Genomic DNA, 23,592 nt, shown 5'->3' with positions numbered 1-23,592 from the left:
TAAAATCATACATTCCACACTACACAAGATGCTTCGGACACCTGTAACCTGATCCTTGGATAGTGCCAGCTGAAGAGTCTGTCACAACAAACGGCTGCATATCACTTTTACAAACTTGATCAGTTTATTGTTGTGTGGTTGTAAATACAAACTTGGGTATCCTCTGTGTACTTACTGCTATCCACTTCTGACCAATAATATGTTTGGTGGTTGGTCAACTGGAGAAAAAACAGAGTAAAGTGTAAGCAATACCTCTGCAAATAATCAAAAGTTTTTAATGGTTTCTTAAGCAACAATTAAAAAAAAAAAAAAAAAAAAAAACTCCCACTCTCTCAAATTGATTGTAATTTTCTAAATTTGCAATTTTATTTAGCAGGCTTTAAAGTTTAAATTTAGTTTTAAAAAAGCAATAACTTTTTTATTTTATAAGATATGTGTGTTTTTGAAATTTTTAAAATGCAAAAAAAAAGTCGATTTCAAACAGTGTATACAAAAAAAATACACAAATAAACAAAAGCTGTATTACAAGGTACAAATTGAGTTGACCAAAAACTGTGAAGGAAGAGAAGTCAAAATCCTATGAACTGGCCTATAGTTTAACCGTTTTTTTGGTCTTTGCAGATATATTTCTCCAGACTCTGCCACACCTCTAATCACTAACCAGCAATTTGTGCATGTTCCAGAACTTACGTCAATGTATAATAGTAATAATCGATTGAATTCTACATTAGCTAATACTATTGAAAAGTACTGTATATAGAAACACATTGTCAACTTACCTGAATGACAGATCATATGTCACTTGGATTGGGACAATAAAATAACTGGATGATCAAATTGTGTGACTATACAATTGTTTATTAATTCATTTTCATTTTATTTTAGATATAAAATTTTGTTAGACATGTTTGTTTTTCCTCACAAATATCTTAAATGTTTCTATAGTTTCATTTTATAGCTTTATCTCATCCTCATGTTTGGCTGCTGTTATAAAAAAAAAAAAAAAGAAATACAACATGAAGGCTTGCTATATTGCTGTCTGTGTTTTTCTTTCGCTGTAACCGTCAATCAAAACTTCCCCTTTCACAGTCATGTGAAATAAAACCTGAGAAAAGAGGAAATTATGGGATTAAAAAAAAGGAACACAGCTTTAGCTTTTTTATAAATTGCTCTGCAAGTCAGTGCACACATTTCAGACCTTAGTTTCTCACTGTTTCTGGAGCTATGTCCACTCGAAGGTATTGTATATTTACTTCTCTAGTAGGCTATATTTATTCTTCTATTTTGCCATACAGCTTATAGAATGTTCTGTCAACGTTTAGAATGTTCATCATCGTAATAAATTACCAAGTCCTGGAATGCATTTCATTTATTGAGTGATTTATCGAATGTATTTTGATGTTTCAGCACATGTATTGCTTGGTTGATTGGGACCATTGTCATTGTGTCCCTAATGACACCTGACTGTGTCGCTGTGATGGAAGATGACGAGGGATTTAAACTGTGCGTCACATCAAGGAGAGGAATGAAAGACTTCTCCAATCAAAATCTGACAAAAGTTCCCTCCAATCTTTCCAATGACACGCAGTATTTGGATCTTTCTCACAACTTCATCCCAAGACTGGAAGAAGCTCAGTTTATTGGACTGTCCCAGCTCTGTTTCCTGAAGATTACTCACTGTGGCCTGCAGGAGATTTCTACTGCTGTGTTCAGTCACACACCAGCACTCAATGTTCTCAATATATCTTACAATGACTTGACTTTTATGCCTCACATTTCATTGAAACAGCTGAAAGTTCTGGATTTGGTTAACAATTGGTACACCAGCTATCAAGTACCTGCATCATTTCAGTACTTAACAAATTTGAAAGTGCTGTTATTAGGTAGTAGAGCCGCTTCATCAGTTAACCACAATGACTTTGATCCCTTGATGAATGTTTCTCTGGATCATCTGGTATTGGGAGCAGGAATTCAGTGGCAAAAGTATGACTCTGGTTCTCTTGCAAAATTTAAGTCTCTCCAAAAAATTTCCCTTCAAGCATCGTTTTGTGGAAACTTCAGAATGTTGGATGACCTCCTCGTGGACATAAATGTGACACGAGCAAAATCGTTGAGATTCATCAATGTATTTCCAGATGAATGCCATGTGTGCGGAAACCCCTTTAAGAACCTTAGAACAATGCCATTTATACAAAATCTCACAATCGAAAACACCTGGATAAACAGCTCCTTTATGGAGGTGTTACTGAAGAACGTGTGGCTCTCCCAACTTTATGACCTTTCATTTGTAAACATCACTTATAATGAAGATACATCAGACGGGTTTCAGTTTCACACTATAAATCACACAATTAATCTCTACTCTGTTACATTCAACAGTGTCAATCACTATCAATACAAATATCCCACCATCAACATGAGTTTTGAGGCCATCTCAAGACTAACCTATTTAAAGTTCTCTGGGACTGGAATGAACATTTTACCCTGCAGACTCATATCTGCCCTGCCGTCACTGGAGACGCTTGATCTGTCAGATAATCTTTTAACAGAGTCAGGCTTCTGGTGGCTTCCGTGTTCTCACACCTCTGTCTTTCCCAAACTGCAGCAGCTGTCTTTAAACAAGAACCGCTTCAGCAGTCTTTCCTATATCTCTCAGATGATGCATCAGATGAAAACACTGGCATCTCTAGATCTCAGCTTCAACTCCATCCGCTTGGACAAGGACTGCTCTTGGCCTGCTCAGCTGACTGAGCTCAGCCTGGGAAACAACAACTTAGGCAACAGTGTCTTTAAATATCTGTCATCAAACTTTGAGAGGGTTGACTTGTCAAAGACGGGAATAACAGCCATAATGCAAGAGGATCTGTCCCGCTTTACAAAGCTGAAACATCTCCAACTCAGCTCTAACCGTATCCAGGTCATCCCTGCAGATCTCACTGCCCCTACTCTGCTCAGTCTCTACGTAGACCAGAATGCTGTCTCGTCTATATCCAGGGAGACTTTGGCAGGCCTTCCCGGACTTCAAACCCTTAAAGCTGGAAACAATCCATTTGTCTGCTCGTGTGATTCCTATTGGTTCGTCACTGTTTTCAACAAGTCTTTGCTCTCGGACTGGCCGTTAGACTACACATGCAGTACCCCGCCATCTTTCGCAGGCCTGTCACTGTCAGAGTACAAACCTAGTGAGCTGTCATGTGAGACGTGGTTTCAATTGGCTGTTTCTTTGCCTTTGATAATAGTAATAGCTGCAGGCATAGGTCTGGTTTTCCATAGATGCGATGGCGTCTGGTATACAAAGATGTTATGGGTTTGGATGAGGATGAAGAGGAGAGGCAAAAAACACTCCAACATGTTGAAGAATACATCATTTAATTATCATGCGTTCATCTCCTACAGTCATCAGGACTCTGGCTGGGTGGACACCCAGTTGGTGGCCTCTTTGGAAGGTGCTGGGTTTTCACTTTGTGTCCATGAGCGAGACTTTGTCCCGGGTGAATGGATCATAGACAACATCATCAACTGTGTGGAGTCCAGCTACAAGACACTGTTTGTCCTCTCCAAACATTTTGTGCAGAGCGAATGGTGCAACTACGAGCTCTTCTTCGCCCAGCACAGAGCCATCAGCGTTCAGCGGGACTCTTTAGTCTTCATATTATTGGAGCCCATTCCAGCAGACTCTCTTCCGAAGAAGTTCTTGAGACTTAGAAGGATAATGAGGAGGCAGACGTACCTCGAGTGGCCAAACAACGAACGGAAGCAGCAGGTTTTCTGGGCAAGTCTTAAATCTATGTTGCGTATGGCAGATAAATCTATTGTCCTGAAGGATGTGGCTTTGGCTATTTCAGATACAGTACCTCTGCTTACTGACCAAGTGTAAGAGTTCTAAAAGTTATCATTTTTTTCAAGTCTTTATAAAAAAAAAAAACAATAGACACATGATCATCAACTATGTACATTAAACAATGTACATTAAAACCATTTTTGATTGCTGTAATGTGTTCCTCCTTGTTATACTTATACTAACATGCGTTTTGTTATTGTATGTTTTTTTTTTCAAGCAGTACATTTAAGATATCTCCCTTTTAACGATGATGAATCATAACACAGACAAGGTATTATTTCAAATATAAATACAATTGAAAGGAACAAGTAAAAAAGTAATTTTTGCTGGAGTTTACAGGACATGTTTGAAAAGCATTTTAAGAAGTTAAAGTTATTTCTTGTTAATGTTTCCACTGGTCATAATTGAATCACAGATATCTGTAATGTAACTCTCTTCAAGCTTAAGTGTTAAAATGGTTTGTAATTGAGCATGAATGGGAAAAAGCAGCTATTGGACTGTCACAAAAAAAAGTACGATTTCAGCCATACCAAATAATTAAATTAAATAATGCAATGTCTTGTCCTAGCACAGAAATGTTTTATTTGTTCAGCTGTTTTCTGTCTCATGTAAGACCTTTTCATTTAATCGAATGTCTCCCTCTACTGTTTGTAATGACGCTCTGCAACACACCAATGAATAAATTGCACTGAGGCTGCACAGCACTGATGCCATGTTTGTCTTAATATTTTTTTTTGATTTGACATTAAAATCCATGATAAATGTACTATTTTGATGCTATGTGCTTATAAAAAAACAACAACAAAAACAAACAAACAAGCATTTAGATTTGTGTCGGTATAATAACACTTTCCTTCAGTTTTTTTTTTTTAGTTTGAATGCCACTTTGTTTTTGGTCAAGACACGCTTGTACATCCATTTTAGTTTCAAACTTGCATGATCACATTTTTATTGTCATTTGAGGACTTAAGTGAGACTTTACAAATGATTGTGCATTTTTCCTGGATAAGAAAAGTGACTACTTCAACTTTGAGATCATTATATTCTCTTGATTATATGAACTATATATATATATACTGTATATACACATAAATGTATAGATTGTATTTGCATCTGAATTTACTACATGCAAACTGTGTTGGGTAAGTAGCGTAATCACATTACGTGAAAGTTGAAAATATCGTTGAGTGCCTTGTATAAGGCAATTCATGTTTTTCTTATGCATGTAGTAAGGAGGAGAAAAGGAAGAGTGAGGAATTAAGATAAACAGAGAGAGAGAGAAATAGTTGTGTTGCTGTGTCGTTAACCAAACTCTAAAGTCAGGGAAATAACTGAAGTACACACATGGAATAAAGAAACACACAACTGCATTTCAATCCTTATTATGGACACTAATAACAGACTTCATTATAAGCTGTTTTATATTGAGCCTATCCTTTAAATTAGAGGTCTTCAACAGGGGGTCCGCGACCCCTAGGGGGTCCGCAGAGGTACTGCAAGGGGTCATGAAATCTTTGGTTGATTAGACAATTTTTTTATGTTTTTTTAAATATTTTTTCCCCCAATTTTTTTCTCACAAATTTGAAATGTCTTTAAATACACATTAACATGAATCCAACATATTGTAGCGCTGCAATATTATTTGAAAAGAAGATACTGTTGTAATTTTTTTTTTTTTTAAACAATGACATTTACTTGTTTAAAATAAAAACATGAATATATGAACCTGTGTATTATTTGAATAGCTTAGTATTGAATGCACAATAACAAGATATGTTTATACATGGCACTAGGCCCAGTTTAATATAAAACACAATTTTATACAATATATACCGTAGGGGGTCCCTGCTCCATCTCTTTATCAGTTTGGGGTCCTTGGCCTGAAAAACGTTGAAGACCCCTGGTCTAGAATATATTGTCTTGAAGGATGTTGAAAGTTTGTCTTGATATTAAAGTTATTAAAGTTATTAAAGCAAAAAAGAAGTTCAAACCATAACAGACACCTCAGAAGGTCCCAGTAGAACTCGGTGTTGACAGTCTGACCCTGGGGGACGAATTCACAGTGACACAACCCCGCCAACGTCAAAGAAAACCCACCTGGTGTCTCCTGACCTGACATGTTTTCTTCGGTCTTGGACGGTGAAGCTCCGCCTCCTCTTGAAACGTGAACATCTCTTAGTACACCTCGCCTGGATATTCCCTTCCATTATGACATCATCAGGTCTATACTTAGACATCTGGCAAACTGTGAGGTCATTCAGTTCCAAACCTTGCATCTGCTGACACAATACCCTGAGCGAGTTTTAAGATAGTTAGCTAGATAGATAGATAGAGAGAGAGAGAGAGAGAGAGAGAGAGAGAGAGAGAGAGAGAGTTTGTATTAATCCTACAAGGGGAAATTTACATAGACAAAACAAACAGGTCAGTAATACAAGATTAGTTCGAAAGCGAGTTAATCTGCCCAAGGCACCAACAACAGCGCCTGGCAGCAGATTTTCAACAAGTTCTCAGGAACAAAAAAGGAAAGGAAACGCCAAAAGAAAGAAGCCCTAATCAGGGAAAAGGACGCTCTACTCCAACAGGTGGAGGAGCTGAAGGCTGAGCTGCAAAGGACCGAGGAGCACGATGTCTCTCAGGAGAAGAACCTCACAGAGCTCTCCAACAACCTGAAGTCAGAAGGGCAACACAACAAAGAATTCAGGAACCAGATTGAATATTTGACCGTTGAGCTCCACAAAGCAAAGACTTGGGCAGAGGAGCAGAGCGATCTGTTTGGCAAAGAAAGAGCTAAATGTTTCGATGAGCAGAAATTGAGGATCAACCTCAGCAAACAACTCGAAGACACCAAGAAGCAGCTGGTTCATGAGAGGGGACAGGTGGAGGAGCTGAAGGCTGAGCTGCAAAGGGCCGAGGAACACCATGTCTCTCAGGAGAAGAGCCTCACAGAGCTCTCCAACAACCTGATGTCAGAAAAGAAAGAAAACAAAGAACTCTGGGACCAGATTGAATACTTGACCGTTGAGCTCCACAAAGAAAAGACCTTGGCAAAGGAGCAGCGCGATCTGCATCGCCAAATATTTGGAGCAGCAGAGACTGAGGATCACATTTAGCAGGGAACTAGAAGAAACCCAGAGCCAGCTGGCTGATGAGAGGAAAGAGGTGAATCTGCTGGTGAAGAAGCAAAATTAAATGAGGAAGGAGGTTGAAAACATGAGAGTTTTACACCGTGGCAACCAGAGATATGACATTGAAAGAACAAAGAGTCACACCCCTCAACAGCAACTTGAGACAGAAAGGAGGTCTCACTCTGAAACTGTATCAGCGCACCAGCAGGAGATCCAGAGGCTGAAGGCTGACTGAGAGGGATTGAAGTACAGAATGGAGCAGCGCAGCCAACTGTTACGCAAAGAGAAAACCAAGAGTTTCAATGAGTGGACAGAGAAGATGAAACTGGGAAAACAGCTAGAAGAAACCAAAAGACAGAACGACACCTTTCAGCACCTTCTTGAGACAGAAAGGAGGTCTCACTCTGAAACGTTATCAGAGCAGCAGCAGGAGATCCAGAGGCTGAAGGCTGAACGAGATGCATTCAAGCAAGAAACGAAGCAGCAGATTCCACTCCTGCAAAGAAGACGCCATAATCCTAACCATTACCCCTCACCCTAATCCCTAATTCCTAATCCCTAATCCCTAACCCTATCCCTAACCCTATCCCTATCCCTATCCCTAATCCTAATCCTATCCCTATCCCTATCCCTAATCTCTATCCCTAACCCTAATCCTAACCCAAGCAAATAAATAATAAAAACTATTATACTATATTATTTTGCCATTTTGTCTCATCACTTGTGACTGTACATTTCAAGCAGGTTCAATTTGGAATAACTTGGTTAAAAAGCAAGAAAAACTCCAAAGCTCTCTTCTTGCAAAATTTAAAAAGCCCTTATTCAGATGACAATTTCAAGGTGAACATTGAAAAACAAGGACAATGCTTGTACATATTTAACCAGAACTGGGTTGCAACCCAGGTGTAGCTGCACAAACAGCGTTCTTCCTTTGTTGTCTAGAACAGAGGTCTTCAACAGGGGGTCCGTGACCCCTAGGGGTCTGCAGAGGTACTGCAGGGGGTCTTGAAAGTTTTGGTTGATTAGACAATTTTGCATATTTTTTTCATATTTCTTTCCCCCAATTTTTCTTCCACAATTTAAATGTCTTTAAATACACATTAACATGAATCCAACATATTGTAGTGAATGGATAAATGGAGGCAGAAGATGTTATCTCACATGACACAGGAGCTCTCTCAAACTGGGCACCTGTTCACTGGCAGGTGAGACTAACCTGGACCTGTCCCTCCAAGCCTCCTGCACACAAAGAGGAGGACCCGCCCCTATCGCTGCTGTGCCAATCACAAGGCTGCATGTTACATGCTGGCTTTGTCAGGTTCCCCATGATTGACCTTCAGTCCCCAGCTGACTAAGATCCCAGACACAAGGAGGCACGCTGCAATGTTATTTTAAAAGAAGATACAGTTGTACAAACAAAAATGAAAAAACAATATTTACTTGTTTAAAATAAAAACATGAACATATGAACCCGTGTGTTATTTGAATGCACAATAACAAGGTATGTTTATACATGGCACTAGGCCCAGTTTAATATAAAACACAATTTTATACAATATATATCGTAGGGGGTCCCTGCTCCATAGCTCTATCAGTTTGGGGATCCTTGGCCTGAAAAACGTTGAAGATCCCTGCATTAAACATTAGCTTGTAGCTTGGTATCAGTTCCTCAACTTTTGTAGGTGTATTAAAAATAGCTTTTTCACTTTGTTAATAATTTTTTAATAATGCACTCAGTAAAGAGTGCTTTATTTTTATACCTGATATGCAGGAATGAGAAAACTTTTCTGTCCAAATAATTAGATGAAAAGCTGGCAATGTTGTGCAGTACTTCATATCTGTTTTTCAGTTAAAATTTTATTTTGATCTAAATTTGTGAAAAGCCTTAACAATCTATTTGGTTAATTTTTTTTTAATTCTGTATTTAAATGCAGAACAATGATACAATTTCTGTTGCAAAGTACTGGTCAGACTTGTGATTGGCCCCTAAAAAGTAATTGTACTAATTCAGCTTGAGGCCAGTGATCCTGTTTCTGTTGAAATGATTTGAATGAATTGGGCGTCAAATTTGCCCCTGTGTTTCCAGCAAAGTGTTGTTCCTCTCCAGCGGGGTGAATCTGTTGTCCTTGTGGGTCTGCTCTACATGTCTTTATCAGTGCCAACAAATGTTGCGTGCCATTTGTGTGCCATCTGTTGGACTTTTCGGGCTTATGCTAGTACAACGCCAATATGTGTCAGCCCCCAGTCCTGCATATTCTTTAATGAGGCAATAGGAGAGAATCGGCTGGTCTCAAAAGCATTTATTATAAAAGCAACAGAGTATCAGATCTCCAGCTAGGAGCCCAGACCATGTGTCCCTGACAACAACAGAGTGTCAGTTCGCAAAGTCTGACTGACTGTCTGTCCCTGGCTCCAGTATTATATAGTACATTGTATAGGTAGTTCCTCTGGGGTGGTGGCTTCCTTCAATTGGCTCTCTGCCCGGTGTGTTGTCTGCCATGAGTTGGCTGCATGTCGGTAGCCTTGGCTGGGCACCTGGCACCGTGATGTCGTCAACAGTCACTGCCTATCTGGAGTTGTCCCCAAGACAGTGTCCTGTGCTGCGGAGATTTAGCAAACAACAGATACATGTGCCCTTATCCGGACAGTGACGTGTGCTGCGGAGATTAGCAAACAACAGTGAAATATCAGACAGTGAAATTCCCACACATCCCTGCACCAGACCAGTTTTTGTAAGAGGCTGCATCTAGGAGTCTGTGATGAAGGACAGCTTGACACCTGGTATGCCTCTCCAGTGCCATCAGTTCATCACGTGTTCTCTACTGTTGCAGCTGAACAGGCCTCCTTGTTTTGAACCTTGTATCAGGTTTGCTTAATCTTCACCGGGCACTAAATTTAGAGAATCTTCTTTCAATGACCAACAATTTATAGCTGCGATTGTTTATGTTGTACCCACATACCAGATGAAAACTTACTGGGCTGTGGCCCTCTGTGACAGTGGGAAATAATGACTTTCCTGTTCATAACCGGTGCTTCATTAGGACAGCTGTCCAGATTGCTGCTCTGAGATGTCCCACAGTCCTCGGCCTTGTGCCATGGAGGTGCCTTCTGCGGTAGTGCACAAACAGTGCCGAAATACCAGTACCGCAGAACGATGCTGAACGCACAAAACCAGTTGACTCCTCTAGCTGGTTTTCCTGTATAAGATACCATCTTAGAAGTGAAGTTTCTTCCACTTGACTGAAGGCGAAATCATCCCGCAGAGATTTTATGAGCTGGTCATGATTTATGGTTGGGAGCACCTCTGGCAACTGTAAGTTTGAACTATCTTGCTACAGGTTCAGGACAGGGAAATATGCAGCGTCTCCTTGCTTAGAAGCTCGGCTGCCGTCCCATGTCACCAAAATGGAAGTTCCTCCGTACATGAGTCAGCATAGCTGCCAATGTCTAATGGAATACTTGACAGTGTGTCGGCATCACCCATCGATAGCCAAGCGCATTGAGTTTGGTGGTGCTCATTACATATATCAACGGACTGTTATTCGGATACACAGTGAAGTTGGGTACGTGTAATCTCATAATTTCTCACTTATGGCCCCCTTAACACCAGAAATACAAGTTTTCCTGAAGGAATGTTGGTTAGTGCTCTGGATCTATAGGCAATTACCCTGAGCTTCCCTTCTTGGGGTTGGAATACCACAGCACCAAGCCCTTGTTCTGATGTGTGTGTGTAACACAAAAGGGAGGTCGAAGTTAGGATAACCAAGCAAATTGGAAATGATTTGTATGAGCTGGTCTAAGGCTCTTTGGTGTTTCTCCATCCACTGTATCAGGGTCTGTGATGACAGCTGTACTCCTTTAGCCTGCACTAAGGCGTTTTCAAATATTTATGGTCTGGACTCAGCGTATTAAGAGAGAGTTGGTGACTTTGACTGTTGCAACAACATTCTAAGACATGATTGATTTTGACCTCCTTTAGCAGCTCTTCTGAAGCACATATGTTTTATGAGTACTCTGTTACAACAGACCCTTCTTTACTGGGTGAACTGTGGGCCTCAGACACTGAGCATCATGTGTGATTTGTCATTATACTCTGATGACAAGTCTTTTCACTACCCATTTTCTCAGTAGAAATGAAAAAAAAAAGGGGTTTCTTGAAATGTTTATATAATTACTAGATTTCAACATGATATGCATTTTACAGAAGTGTATCGTAACATGTATTACACTCATCCAATCCTGTCCATCCTTGGTGAGGATGGACTATATAATATCAGGCATGAGGGGCAGGGTGGGAAGAGTCTTTGGGTTCACACTTCAGTCATCATGGGACTGAATATATGTGTGTAACATCCAATACTTTGCAGATCGAAAACAACAAAAACTACAGCTTTATCTGTGTAGTTTCTAGTCAAATAATTTCCATTCCATTGTTGATATTTCCAAAGGTTAAACACAATCTCCATTGTTTTTTGGCCTTTAGCATCCATGCTCTGGAACAATGCGACATTTAAGAATTTTCAGGTAGTTCTGGACCTTGTTGGAGTCTCGGCGAAAGCAGTAGAGGAGGTCATAGTCTTTCATGAGGCGCCACTCTGCACTGTCTGATGCCAAATAAGCCTCAGGAGAAGCAAGGCTGCTAACAGAGTTACTTATTAGTCCCAGCATCTGCATCTGAAGCAAAAAGGACACAAATATACACATCAGCTTCGTACAATTACAACAAACTGCACTCATGAGAAAGAAGACATCATTGTTTATGAGCACACAATCCTGGAAATGACTAAGTACAAGAAGTCAAAGGTAGGTTGACTTCTTGAAGGGTATCTTTTTTGTATTGGGTTTATCTTGATTTTTTATTTTATTTATTCACTGTTTATTTCAGCCATTTTAGTGTATTTAAAAAAAAACAATCACAAAACAGATTTGATACAGAATATGCATTATAATCTAAACTATACACATTCCAGGGAGAAGAAAGTCTGAATGCCTGCACTTTTTTTTTTTTTATCAACTGAAGTGTGTGTGTGAGAGCGTATATAAGTGTAGTCTATTTCTTTCTTAATGTCTAGATTGTGGTTTAACGTTTGCCTAGATTCCGAGCAATAGGTCATCTGGAGGTGAGCAGTGCTTTTTTGATTTTTTTTTTTTAGTGACGCAAGGACCTTTTTTTTCAGTCACTTTCATTCACAGTCAATTACTTTGGTTATACAACTACACAAGAAACTACATCCCAGGAAGCTACATTAAACAGCACCTCCCAGCATTTACCACAAATATTGGTACATTTTGATGAATGTGATGCAGTGAGACAGTGACTTTGGGTTCTAAGTCTCCTCTTTGGGATAGAAATGTTAGAATGAACTCTCCACTTAACTCTACGATTTAATGTCCCTTTTTGGATCAGTGAAGTATTTCTGATTCTGACTTGAAGCAAGTACTGTAACTGGGTGATATACTATTTCACTTTGGTATAAGGGATACAGTACCTTCTCAACCACTTTCTGTACACCTTTGCGTAGCTCGAGCACCATGTCACTCATTTCAAGAGATTTATTAGAGCTGAAGTTATTGAAGTCATGGTGGTGAGCCATGTTCTGGTGGAAGTGCCACAAAGGATCTCTCCATGCCACCAGTAACTTTAGGATTACCTCCGTCAGTTCCTCTCTCTACGGTGATAATGGGACAGTTAAACACATAATACATTTTAAAAAACCAGTTCAAACTGAAGTCATCCTTTGACAGTTGTTTGTAGATAGTCATACGCTTGAACCACTGATTGTTGTTGGAGTATTGGGATGATGCAAAAATATAAGTAAATGGATGCAAAATGAAGAAAAAAAAAAAATTAAGTAATATAGATAATACAGGAAAACTTTTGAAAATTTAAAATGGAAAACATTTCTCAAACATCCATATGAGGTGTTGCACAAAAGAGCAAAGATCAAACAGCTTAGCTCAAGAAAGGTTTTAAAAGGGTAAATCACCGCCATTCTCTGAGCGTTCTCCTTGCCGTTTGGGGTAAGGATGGTAGAGGTGTGACAGTTGCGACTGACCCGGCCGATCTGATTCTTACTGGGCAGGAAGTAAAGCTCCTGACGAGACAAAAATGAAACAATGTCAGAGGTCAGGTGTCATATAAATGTCAGCTATGGCTAGAGTGCAGAAGTGATGAATGAAATAGTAGAATGTGGTGTGTGTGCGTGTGTGTGGGTGTACACAGATTTTTGTTACCTCTATGGGACCTTTTCCGGTATAAACACTGACCTTGTCTGGATCAGTAGACCTCATGGGGACCAAAGCCCGGTCCTAAGGAGGAAAATCATAATGTCTTAGGATCCTAGTTAATGTTCAGACAAGAAGTGAATTGAAGTTAGATCAAGATAAGGGTTATGCATGATCTGATTATAGTTAAGGGTAGGATTAGGGTTTGGTTAGGCTGTCAATCAATGGACATCAATGTGATCTTCGAAGGATAGTTGGGCAAATGTTTGTGTTTATGTGTGTGTCTACACTCAGTTCCCTGTTTAGCTAATACTAAGTCAGCCTAACACAACACAATTGTAGTCTAAAGTTTAGAGAGGTGTTGATTCAACTAATCATTTCCGATGCTGCAGTCGGTGGTACTGTGTAACTGTATTGTGTTATACCGACAGGTGTTTCTATTATTTTGTCCATCCTATCTAAATCAACAAGAGTCGATTAAATAATGGAAAAACTCAATACAACAATATTATAAAATAACTTTGTATAAAAATGTTGTCATGTTTAAGGGGCATTTACACATTGTCAACAAAAAACATTTAGTTTATCCCCATTTCAAATTCAAACATATTCATTAACATCATTAGGGAAATATTCTGAGACTATTTGTATGAAGAGACTTACAAATTCAGAATGAAGGTCGTTTGAAATGCCGTGCATCCTGGCTGAGTGTTGAATGACCCGGTCAAACAGGTTGGCCAGGGAGAGACCATGGCACCCAGCCTGGGCATTGATACAGTGGGGTGCTGCATCCACGCTGGTCAGCCTTCTACAGAACATCAGAAAAACCAACACCACCCACACGACACAAACTAGAAGAAACCAAAGACCAAGAAAAGAACAAGATAGGAAATAAAACAAAGCAACTCACAGACAAGTCTCAGCATGAATTATATCCTTATCTTAAGAATCGCACCATTGACAATGTGAATGTGCGTTTTTTTAAATGTGCAAGAGAGGTATGAAATTTTAAGAGTTGAATTAAGTCACAAAGCCATCAATGGAGTGGTGGGTTGAAAAATTATGGGATGAGACCAAGATGACATGCAGAAAAAGTGATTGTTCTTCTTTTTAGTTCTTTTATGCAAAGCTCTATTCCTGAAATACCTGCCTGATTTATTGTTTCCAAGCATCCTGTAGAGTGCAGAGGAGCTCCTGTCTCAGAGCCGAGAGCACAGATAGAAGCGTTTCTATGCAAAGACCGTAGGATCTTCATATAAGAGTCCCTCCCTTCCCTTTTACACCTCAATATCAAAGAGAAAAAAGAGGGAGGGAGGGAGAGAGAGAGAGGGTGGGGCAGAAAAGACAGAACCTTTATAATGATTTGTCCTGTGACATAGAGGTAATCAGTACACAACAAAATCATGTAGTATATATGACATTTATACATTTCTGTGCCAGTGTTTACCAGCTGTCTAATGTTTTCAACAGCAGCCCTCCAGCAAGATTTTGTAAGACATTTTTTATGGTTTTGTACCTTTACAGTGTAGAATGTTGTCTGAAAATTCGGATTATTTCAGCAAAATGGTTATTTTATTCCTTCCTGTGCTTATATATATATATATATATATATATTTGTACAAGCGTATACATATGAAATGAAACAATGTTGTAGTGGCTTCAGGATAAGTCTCTGACTGCCCTTATGTGACCCTGCCCTGAAGATGACAGTTCTGACCGCTCTGCACGAAAAATTTAATAAACTGCCTAAATCCAGGTCTTCAAAGGTTGCAGACACTTACCAAGAAAACTTGAAGCTGTAATGGCTGCCAAATGGGGCTTCTACAAATCATTGAATTAAAAGTCTAAATACTATTTTAATGACTGATTTCAGTTTTTGATTTAAAATTAAATACATTTGGAGGCAACTGTGTAATCAGATAAAGATTTGTCTAAAAGGATAATTTATCTTGTCTTAAAGAGAAACTGACCCGATTTTTTTGTGGTAGTTGCCATAGGGGTAGATTTTTAACTCAATGAAAGTTTTAGTGACCGTTAGTAGCTTGTGCTCCACGTGACTCAACTGCACGCTCACAAACACACTTACATACACACCGGAGAGTAGTGTTGTTGGGCAGATGGTCTCGTGCTGTCATATTCAGACTGACCTTCAGAGTAACAGGGTGACTGTTACATTCATACATGCCCACTGGCCTGAACCCCTCTAGGCTTTGGCCTTTTACTCCCTATTTAGAACATAACAATTTCCGCTGAGAAGACTGACTTGCAACTCAACTTACCATATTTAAATATTTTGTTGTTCATTTGGGTTTGGGTTCTTTTTCAAGAATTATACATCAAACTGATACCCTTAGTGAAACTGTCACTGTGGTTTTTACATGCACTGGTAAAACTGTAATCGATTTACATTTCATAGTTCTTTTTGTACAGTCACATTTATTTAAAAAAGTAATTAGTGTCTATGCAGTTTGTGGTGTTATATTGCAACCACTTCAATGACAGCAATTACACAAACTATTTTTAATAGCCCTGACTGTCTATCGTAAACTATTCTCACAAATTGTGTTTCACATTTGTGGTGGTGGTAGTGTGTGTGGAGGGGGGTTAGATAATTTAACATGCATGATTCACTTTTATTGGGATTGATTTCTAACTTTATTTGTAAGTCACCTTCCTCCAGCCACAGGAGCATATCTGCAATTTTTCTCTCTTTACATTTGATACAGCCGTGTACTGAATTACCTTCTCTGCTCGTCATCAATTATTATCCAAGGTCAATAGCTGGTGGTCCTGCCTGTGAGTCATATTCAACCTGTGCTCTCGCTGACTTTGGGGGTATGCTCTTTTTCAAACTTAGCTTTAAAGGCAACAACCTAATATAACGATGACGTCAGTCCGATGACTGACATCATCGTGGATTTCCATTACACACAAGTATATTTCCTCTCGTAAATTTTTTTATGAAAAGCTTCCACGGCATTTAAATATTTAAGATATTTAAATACAAAAAAATGATATGCACTTGTATGCACATATTCTGTGATCTGACACCTTTCTTTCAAAGCAAGCAGCAGGGTTTTTCTGTGGGGTCAGACAACATGGGCCAGACTCTGCTCCCCACGTGCAACAGTAAGCCTTGGGCGCTGATGACGCTGCCATTGTTTCACTGAATGTGCTTCCCTTGACCATATTTGGAAGGGACTAACAACTAAATACCGTGAACATCCCACAAGACCTGCGTGGAGATGCTTTGACACAATCATCTAGACATCATTATTTGGCTGTTGTCAAAGACGCTCAGATCTTTTTACTTGCCTGTTTTCCCTCTTTTCACCACGTCAACTTCAAGAACTGATTGTTCACTTACTGTCCAACCTTTTGATAATGCCATTGTAATTAGATAATCTATGCCAATCACTTGACCTGCTCTTGATTTAACATTGTGGCTGATTTGTGTGTATGCAATAATTACCACCTTTTTGGACTTCACTTTCCAAAGATTGAAGTTAGTTGAGGAGTGAGCCTGTTGTGTTAGCTTTGTCTGTCAACTCTGGTGGATAAAACATTGCTTGGTGATGGAAAAGGCCTCACTCGCTTGGGATTTTTCCCCAAATTTTGCTATTAACAAGCAGCCCGTTCAATTTATAATACTGTAAAGGCAGGGAATTTCATCAACAGGCTCAATAATGATTGTGTTACCTTATTCGACCATAGATAATGAGTAACCTATATTTTAGTGATATAAATATTACATACTACTTTGAGATAAAGTGCAAAATGGTGTTATTTTTACCATGGGAATGGTTACTTATATTTACAACTTTATTGTAAGTAAAAAAAAAATGCAATTTTATTTATATAACGCCAAATCACAACACGGGTTATTTCATGGCACTTAACACATTAAAGTCTTCACAGCAGAACTTTACAGCATTATACAGAGAAAACCAACAATTCAGCAAATCCCACATAAGCTAGGAGGCAAAAACTCTTCTTTAAGGGAGAAAAACCTCCAACAGAGCTTCCCTCTCAACTCCCTTTTAACAGCAAGAAACCTCTGACAGAACCAGGCTCAGAGGTGGACCTCAACCGGTGAGAGAGTGTAGTGAGAGGAGAGCAGAGAGAGAAAAGGATAGCATAGAGATCCAAAACATTCCAAAACTGTTGGTGGGGCCGACAATAACATGTGGCTCCATGACGGGACATCTGCAAAAGAAAGAACAGAAACTACGTGAGCAAGGAAACTATATGGTGAGGCAACAGACAATAAGCCAAATCTGTGGGAGAGTATATTTGAGAGAGTGAAAGAGTGAGAGGAAGCTCATTTCATCACAGGAGGTCCACCAGCAGCCTCAGCCTATAACAGCATAACTGCAGGATGGTTCAGGGCCACATGAGCAGCTTTATCAAAAAGGAAAGTTTTGAGTCTAATCTTAAAGCTAGAGAGGGTTTCTGCCCCTCAAACACAAACTGGGAGCTGGTTCCACAGGAGAGGAGCCTGAAAACTGAAGCTCTGCCTCCCATTCTACTTTTGGAAACTCTGGGAACCACAAGCAGGCTGAGAGAGAAGATCTCTGTCCGGATGATGTGGTTCTATAAGATCTCTGAGATAAGATGGAGCCTGGTCATGAAGAGCTTTGTAAATCAGCAGGAGAATTTTAAATTCCATTCTTGATTTAACAGGAAGCCGATATATGATCTCTCCTGCTGAATCCCGTCAATACTCTTGCTGCAGCATTTTGGATCAACTGCAGGGTGTTTAATGAGTAATTTGGACATCCTAACAACAAGGAATTACAATAATCAAGCCTGGAAGTAACAAATGCATGAATGAGTTTTTCTGCATCACACTGAAGAAGATTTTTCCTGATTTTATTAATATTGCGTGGATGAAAGAAGGCAGTCCTGGACACTTACTTTATATAGTAGCTAAAGGACAAATCCTCATCAAAGATGACTCCAAAGTTCCTCACAGTGGTTCTGGAGGCCAGGACAATGTCATCGAAAGTAACTATGTGATTAGAGAACGAGTTTCTGAGGTATTTAGGACCAAGTACAATAACTTTCATTTTGTCTGAATTTAGAAGCAGGAAATTGTTGGCCATCCAGGCCTTTATCTCTTTCAGACATTCTTCAAGTTTTACTAACTGATTTGTTCCATCTGGTTTTATAAAAAGATATAGCTGCATGTCATCTGCATAACAATGGACGTATATGCAGTGCTTCCTGATGATATTTCCTAATGGAAACATGTACAAAGTGAAACGTATTGGGCCTAACACTATGTGTGGGAAGTAGTGTTAGTTACTCTTCAATGACTTGAAGAGTGCTAGCTCTCTTTTTTTCTTTTCTTTTTATTGTGCATGTGCTTTTCAGGACTCGTTAACTGCTTGGCAATTAACCAGCCCAACATTTGCCAAATCAACCAAGCAGGACTGAGTTTTGATGGCAATGTGATGGTGGCCTCCTGACAGAAAAGAATAGCACCTTCATTTATTGTGTGAGGTTGAAGGGAAGTTTGCGAAGTACTTAAATAACAAGGGTATACAAGCACACACTGAGTAAAGAACAACAACATGCTGTACTGAAAATAAACACCTTAGGTGGTTAAAAAGTTAAAACCCATGTACCTGGCTGAGTTTCTCAACACAGAGGAGTTATATCAGGAGTCCCTCTGTCTGTCACTAATGAGGATATTAAAGCTGAACTGAGAGGAGGAAAAATGCTTGCTGAATGCCAAACACATTATTTCAAAAAGAAATGGAGAAAGAGTAGAAGCTTTGTCTGTAATCATTGACTAGGCTCTACAGCGGGTGGTGAGAACAGCCCAAACCATCACCGGAACAGCCTTACCAACCACTAGAGTACACCTACTAGACCAGGGTCAACAGGAGGGCCCGCAACTGTCAGGATCCGTGCCTTTCCCTGTGTATTTTTCTCTCTGTTTCCCCCGATCACCCTTCCTTATGTGTTGTATGTCATTCCCCGTGTTTGTTTTGGTTTGTCATGTGATTTGTGTTTTGGTCAGTGTCTGGAGGGTTTGGATTCTTCCAATGCCTGCCTCCAGACACCTCCTAGTACCACTCCTCTGATCAGCTGGCATAGATGCGTCCAATCCCACTAATCATTGCCTATCAGTATATCAACCCCAGTTCTGCACTCCACCTTTGTCAGTCCATTCCATCAGCTCGTCTGGTACCACGCTGCAGCGCTCATTGTAAGTGTGACTCCCGTCACGCTGCTTCTGTTTCTGACCTATATCTGTCTTCTACCTACTGCAGTTCCACCAGCGTGCCTGTCTGACTGATTGTGTTTCGCTCTGAAACTTACCTGTATCCAGCGTCAGTCAAAGGAGACCACCCAAGAGAGAGCTACTGCGTAGATCCTCAGAGATCACCAGATCTCCCGTCACGGAGGACGCTCAACATACTTTCTAGTATGTTGAGCGTCCTCCGTCCATCCACGGAGATCACCAGACTCAACTCGCCTGTAAATCCCGCGTTGAAGCCACGGAGATTACCGGTTGACATCTTTCGCTGGTAATCCTGTGTCGGACCTCAGGATCTACATAGTCAACCCTGCCTCCTGTCCAGCATTGATCCACGGAGATCATCAGAGACTCTCCTCCAAATCCGGTAGCGGTTCACAAAGACTGCCTGCATGGCTCACCTGCCAGCTGACCTACTCGACTCAGACTGTGCCTGCTGACGTGGAGCCCGGGGACTCTCCACGGGGAAGCACATGTTCACTCTCCACCTGCTGTGGACTCACTTGTTCACCACTCTCTCCCCAGTCCAAGCACCAGGGATCCAGAGGAGGAACCCTGGTCGCTTGGACTGATTTAATCTTTAAAGCCGCCTGCATTTTGCTTTAATTCACATGCAATCATTGAGTACCAAAGGATTGAACTGTCACGACCATATCTACATATTTTCAAAAAAATATTGTTATTGTTTCAAATACCTCTATATGAACACTAACACACAACAGCAACCACCCTCAACATAACCTATTCACACTGCTGCCATCAAAGACACTACAGGAGTGTGAAAGCAAGGACCACAAGACTGGAAAAACTTCCCACAGGCCATCAGGTTTGTGAATGACAGTCACCCATATGCTAGGTTTTTTTTCCACCTATCCAGTAAGGTCGTTACTTCAGTTCTAAGGTGTTCTAAATGTCACAGAATGGGTGAGTCAGACAGATGGATCAGATAGGCCCACATGTCACCTCCCACAAGTGCAGAGTGAAAGAAGCAACCATGTTAGTGGACCGAGTAAATTTTGTGACATTTATATGCAAGGTAGTGGTATGTGGCAATAGAGCAAAGTAACAGGACTGAGAGAATTGAAACATTGGTGGAAGCGGCAAAAGAGCACCGTGGAATCTCAAGCAACAAATGCAAAACAGTACAAGAAATGATTAATCTATTCTCATGTGAATGGTTTAGCGATTAAATTAGTAATTTGCATTTTTCAGTGAAATGCCAGAAGCCTAATAACAAATAGACAAGAATTTAAGAAGGTAATCAAAGATCTAAATCACAAAAGCTGATATAATATGCATGAGTACAGGGCAGTAGTGGAGGACTTTGTGGAGTGGGCGGGAAGAAATCACCTGCTCCTGAACGTGGCCAAGACCAGAGAGATGGTGGTCGACTTCAGGAGGAAGGCGACGGCTCCACAACCGCTGAGAGTTCTGGGAGAGGAGGTGGACATGGTGGAGGAGTACAAGTACCTGGGTGTGTCCATCGACAACAGACTGAAATGGAAGACCAACATCAATGCTGTCTACAAGAAGGTGATGAGTCGACTCTTTTTTCTGAGGAAACTTCGATCTTTCAATGTGTGCAGCATGATGCTGGAGATGTTCTACCAGTCTGTTGTGGACAGTGCTTTGTACTTCGCTGGGGTCTGCTGGGGGAGCAGCATTGGAGCCGGTGACACCAACAAACTCAACAAGCTGGTTAAGAAGGCCGGCTCCATCATCGGCTACAAACTAGATAGTCTGGAAAAGGTGGTGGAGAGGAGGACGCTGATCAAACTATTGTCCATCTTGGATAATCCTGTCCACCCTCTCAACCACCTGCTGCAGGGACAGCGGAGCACTTTCTCTAAAAGATTCCTCCAGCTCCGCTGTCACAAGGACAGATACAGGAGATCATTCCTGCCCACTGCCATAAGACTTTACAATAACTCACCTCTGGCAAAATCCATCACAGTACAATAACACTGTTGACTGTGTTTCTTGGTTGCTTGTATATTATATGTATATTATATATATAGATATATACTGTACCGTATATATATATATATATATATATATATATATATATATATATATATATATATATATATATGTTGACTGTGTTTATTGGTTTGTTGTATATAATATATATAGATATTTAATGTACTGTATATATACTGTATGTACTGTGCATTTTATATTTTATATTTATATTTTTTATTTTATTGCTTTTCTATTATATTATTCTATTCTATTATTATTTTATTCTATTGTTTCTATTATTGCTCCTGTATGTATGCTGTTGTGGCGAAAAAATTTCCCCTCGGGGATTAATAAAGTATATACCTACCTACCTACCATATGAAACATGGCTGAGACCACATTTAGACATCAAGATGCATTTCAGTCAGACAGAATAGAGCAAATAATCAAGGAGGTGGTTGTGATTCATTCATTAAAGACAGTATTGCATACAAATTAATATTACAATGTGGTGTGGGCTGGAATTTTACTCTTGTAAAAGTAAGTAATGAAATTGAAAAGACTTTCAATATGAAGGAAGTGATGGTTATAGTTTTCTATAATACTCATCAGTCTCCAGCAGATGGAGGAGGTCAAACCTATTAAAGTTGTATTATGTTCAAATTCTGGTGCTACAAAAAATCAGGACAGGCAACTCGAGGACTTTCTTATTGAGGTGTATATGATATTATTTAATGTACCGCAACTTGCAAGAGATGTTCACCTTTGTTGTTAATTTTGGAATTGAGGGTAATTAAGCTGCCGATAAACCGGCTAAAAGTTTGTTAGATAAAAATTAGAATTTTGGGAGTTCAGAAGTAAATTACTTCACCAGGGTATAGTTAGCCTGGTGCGAACCAGAACCCAATTTCACTATGTGAAGATATGGGTCTGAGGATGCTCCATAAAGATTAGTTTGCAGACGTTCCTTCCTACTGGGCAAATACCTATGGTTTATTTTAATCAAGAAGCTCGCACCAAAACCGTCCGACACTCTGCCACCGCTGCGACTAGTTACCGTGTCCGCCAACGTTGAGGAAAGTGTGTTTTTAAAGTTATTATTCCACCCATCCATTTTCTATTCCCACTTTAATCTGAACAGGGGGGCTGGAGCCTATCCCAGCTAACTTTGGACAAAGGCAGGGTTCACCGTGGGCAGGTTCACAGGGCCAACACAGAGACAGACGGAAACAAAGACCATTCTCGCTCTCATTCACACCTAAGGGCAATTTGTAGAATCACCAATTAACCTGAGATACATGTTTTTGGATGGTGGGAGGAAACTGGAGTGCCTGGAGAGAACCCACGCAGGCACAGGGAGAACATGCAAACGCTGCACGGAAAGGCCCAAGCCTGGAATTGAACCTGTAACCTTGACTGTGCCGCACTGGGTAGACATTATTATAAAATTCAAAAGTCTCTTAGTGTGCATAATCATAGAAAGAAGTCATTATTCTAAACTGAGATTGGAAAATACAGGACTCAATTCTACCTTATATGGAATGAAAAAGACAGAAACAGATAAATGTGTGACTTGTAACTGCAAAGAGATTGTGGAACGTGTACTATTAGAATGCAGGGAATTCTGTGTGAGAAGAGAAACGTTGAAGAGCAGAGTGACAGGTTTGGGAAGGGAGCGGAGTCCCAAAAGGCTTTTAGAGGCAGGGGACAAACAACCAGAGCTCAAAAGGGCTTTATTCAGATATTTAATCGTAACCAGGTTAATTTCAAGAATATAACGTTGACATAAAGTCATGATGTTACACACTCCGGTACAGTAGGTGGCGGTATGCATTACGTTAGTGTGCAGTCCGCTAGTAAAACAAAGAAGAGGACGAAGACGCAAAATCAAGAAGACTGGTGCATACGTGACATCTGTAGACAAGGATGTCCTTGTTTTTAACCCCATTGCACCCCTTAATAGTGTTTGTGGAACAAGCGTGCAACAAAAAAACAGTAGATAGAGATAGCAGCAAATTCACTTTATTTGACATTTCACATGGAAGAGGTTTAAAATAAAATGTGTGCATTTATCGCCGCGTTAATACGGCCGAAAGCAAGTGCCCGCCCACGGATTATGCAGCGACAATAAACGAGCGCCTCCCTCCCGCACGTCATCCGAGGAAGTTGGT

General features: G+C 40.1%; 2 protein-coding genes across 4 annotated transcripts; one reads left to right on the top strand and one right to left on the bottom strand.

Moving 5' to 3' along the window:
- The first annotated feature begins 1,224 nt into the window (after positions 1 to 1,224).
- LOC138631297 (toll-like receptor 1) lies at positions 1,225 to 4,549 on the top strand. Its single transcript, XM_069716140.1, has 2 exons — positions 1,225 to 1,238; positions 1,408 to 4,549. The coding sequence occupies exons 1-2, from the start codon at positions 1,225 to 1,227 to the stop codon at positions 3,875 to 3,877; spliced, it is 2,484 nt and encodes an 827-aa protein (XP_069572241.1). The 3' UTR covers positions 3,878 to 4,549.
- A 6,573-nt stretch (positions 4,550 to 11,122) lies between these two features.
- LOC138631293 (prolactin-like) lies at positions 11,123 to 14,452 on the bottom strand. 3 transcript variants are annotated; one of them, XM_069716131.1, is made up of 6 exons: positions 14,338 to 14,452; positions 13,855 to 14,042; positions 13,201 to 13,275; positions 12,954 to 13,061; positions 12,456 to 12,635; positions 11,123 to 11,640 (listed from the first exon to the last, which is right to left on the bottom strand). In XM_069716131.1, the coding sequence occupies exons 1-6, from the start codon at positions 14,444 to 14,446 to the stop codon at positions 11,446 to 11,448; spliced, it is 855 nt and encodes a 284-aa protein (XP_069572232.1). In that variant the 5' UTR covers positions 14,447 to 14,452; the 3' UTR covers positions 11,123 to 11,445. The 3 variants fall into 3 exon arrangements, with proteins under 3 accessions (XP_069572232.1, XP_069572230.1, XP_069572231.1); XM_069716129.1 differs by lacking the exon at positions 14,338 to 14,452 and having other exon boundaries at positions 13,855 to 14,242; XM_069716130.1 differs by lacking the exon at positions 14,338 to 14,452 and having other exon boundaries at positions 13,234 to 13,275; positions 13,855 to 14,239.
- Positions 14,453 to 23,592: the final 9,140 nt, after the last annotated feature.

The sequence above is a fragment of the Brachyistius frenatus genome, unplaced genomic scaffold, assembly GCF_029030835.1.
Source record: "Brachyistius frenatus isolate BFR_SWC_R1_liver_20210118 unplaced genomic scaffold, ASM2903083v1 Contig_152, whole genome shotgun sequence".
Classification (NCBI taxonomy): Eukaryota; Metazoa; Chordata; class Actinopteri; family Embiotocidae; genus Brachyistius; species Brachyistius frenatus.
Note: the sequence above shows the minus strand (reverse complement) of the source record. Positions and strands in the feature narration are given on the sequence as shown.

Coding starts and splice junctions, on each gene's coding strand:
- LOC138631293 (XM_069716131.1), bottom strand. CDS start 14,446: ATGAAGATCCTACGGTCTTTGCATAGAAACGCTTCTATCTGTGCTCTC. Junction 13,062..13,200: donor CCGGAAAAGGTCCCATAGAG/GTAACAAAAATC, acceptor TTGTCTCGTCAG/GAGCTTTACTTCCTGCCCAG. Junction 11,641..12,455: donor TACAGAAAGTGGTTGAGAAG/GTACTGTATCCC, acceptor TTTTTGCTTCAG/ATGCAGATGCTGGGACTAAT.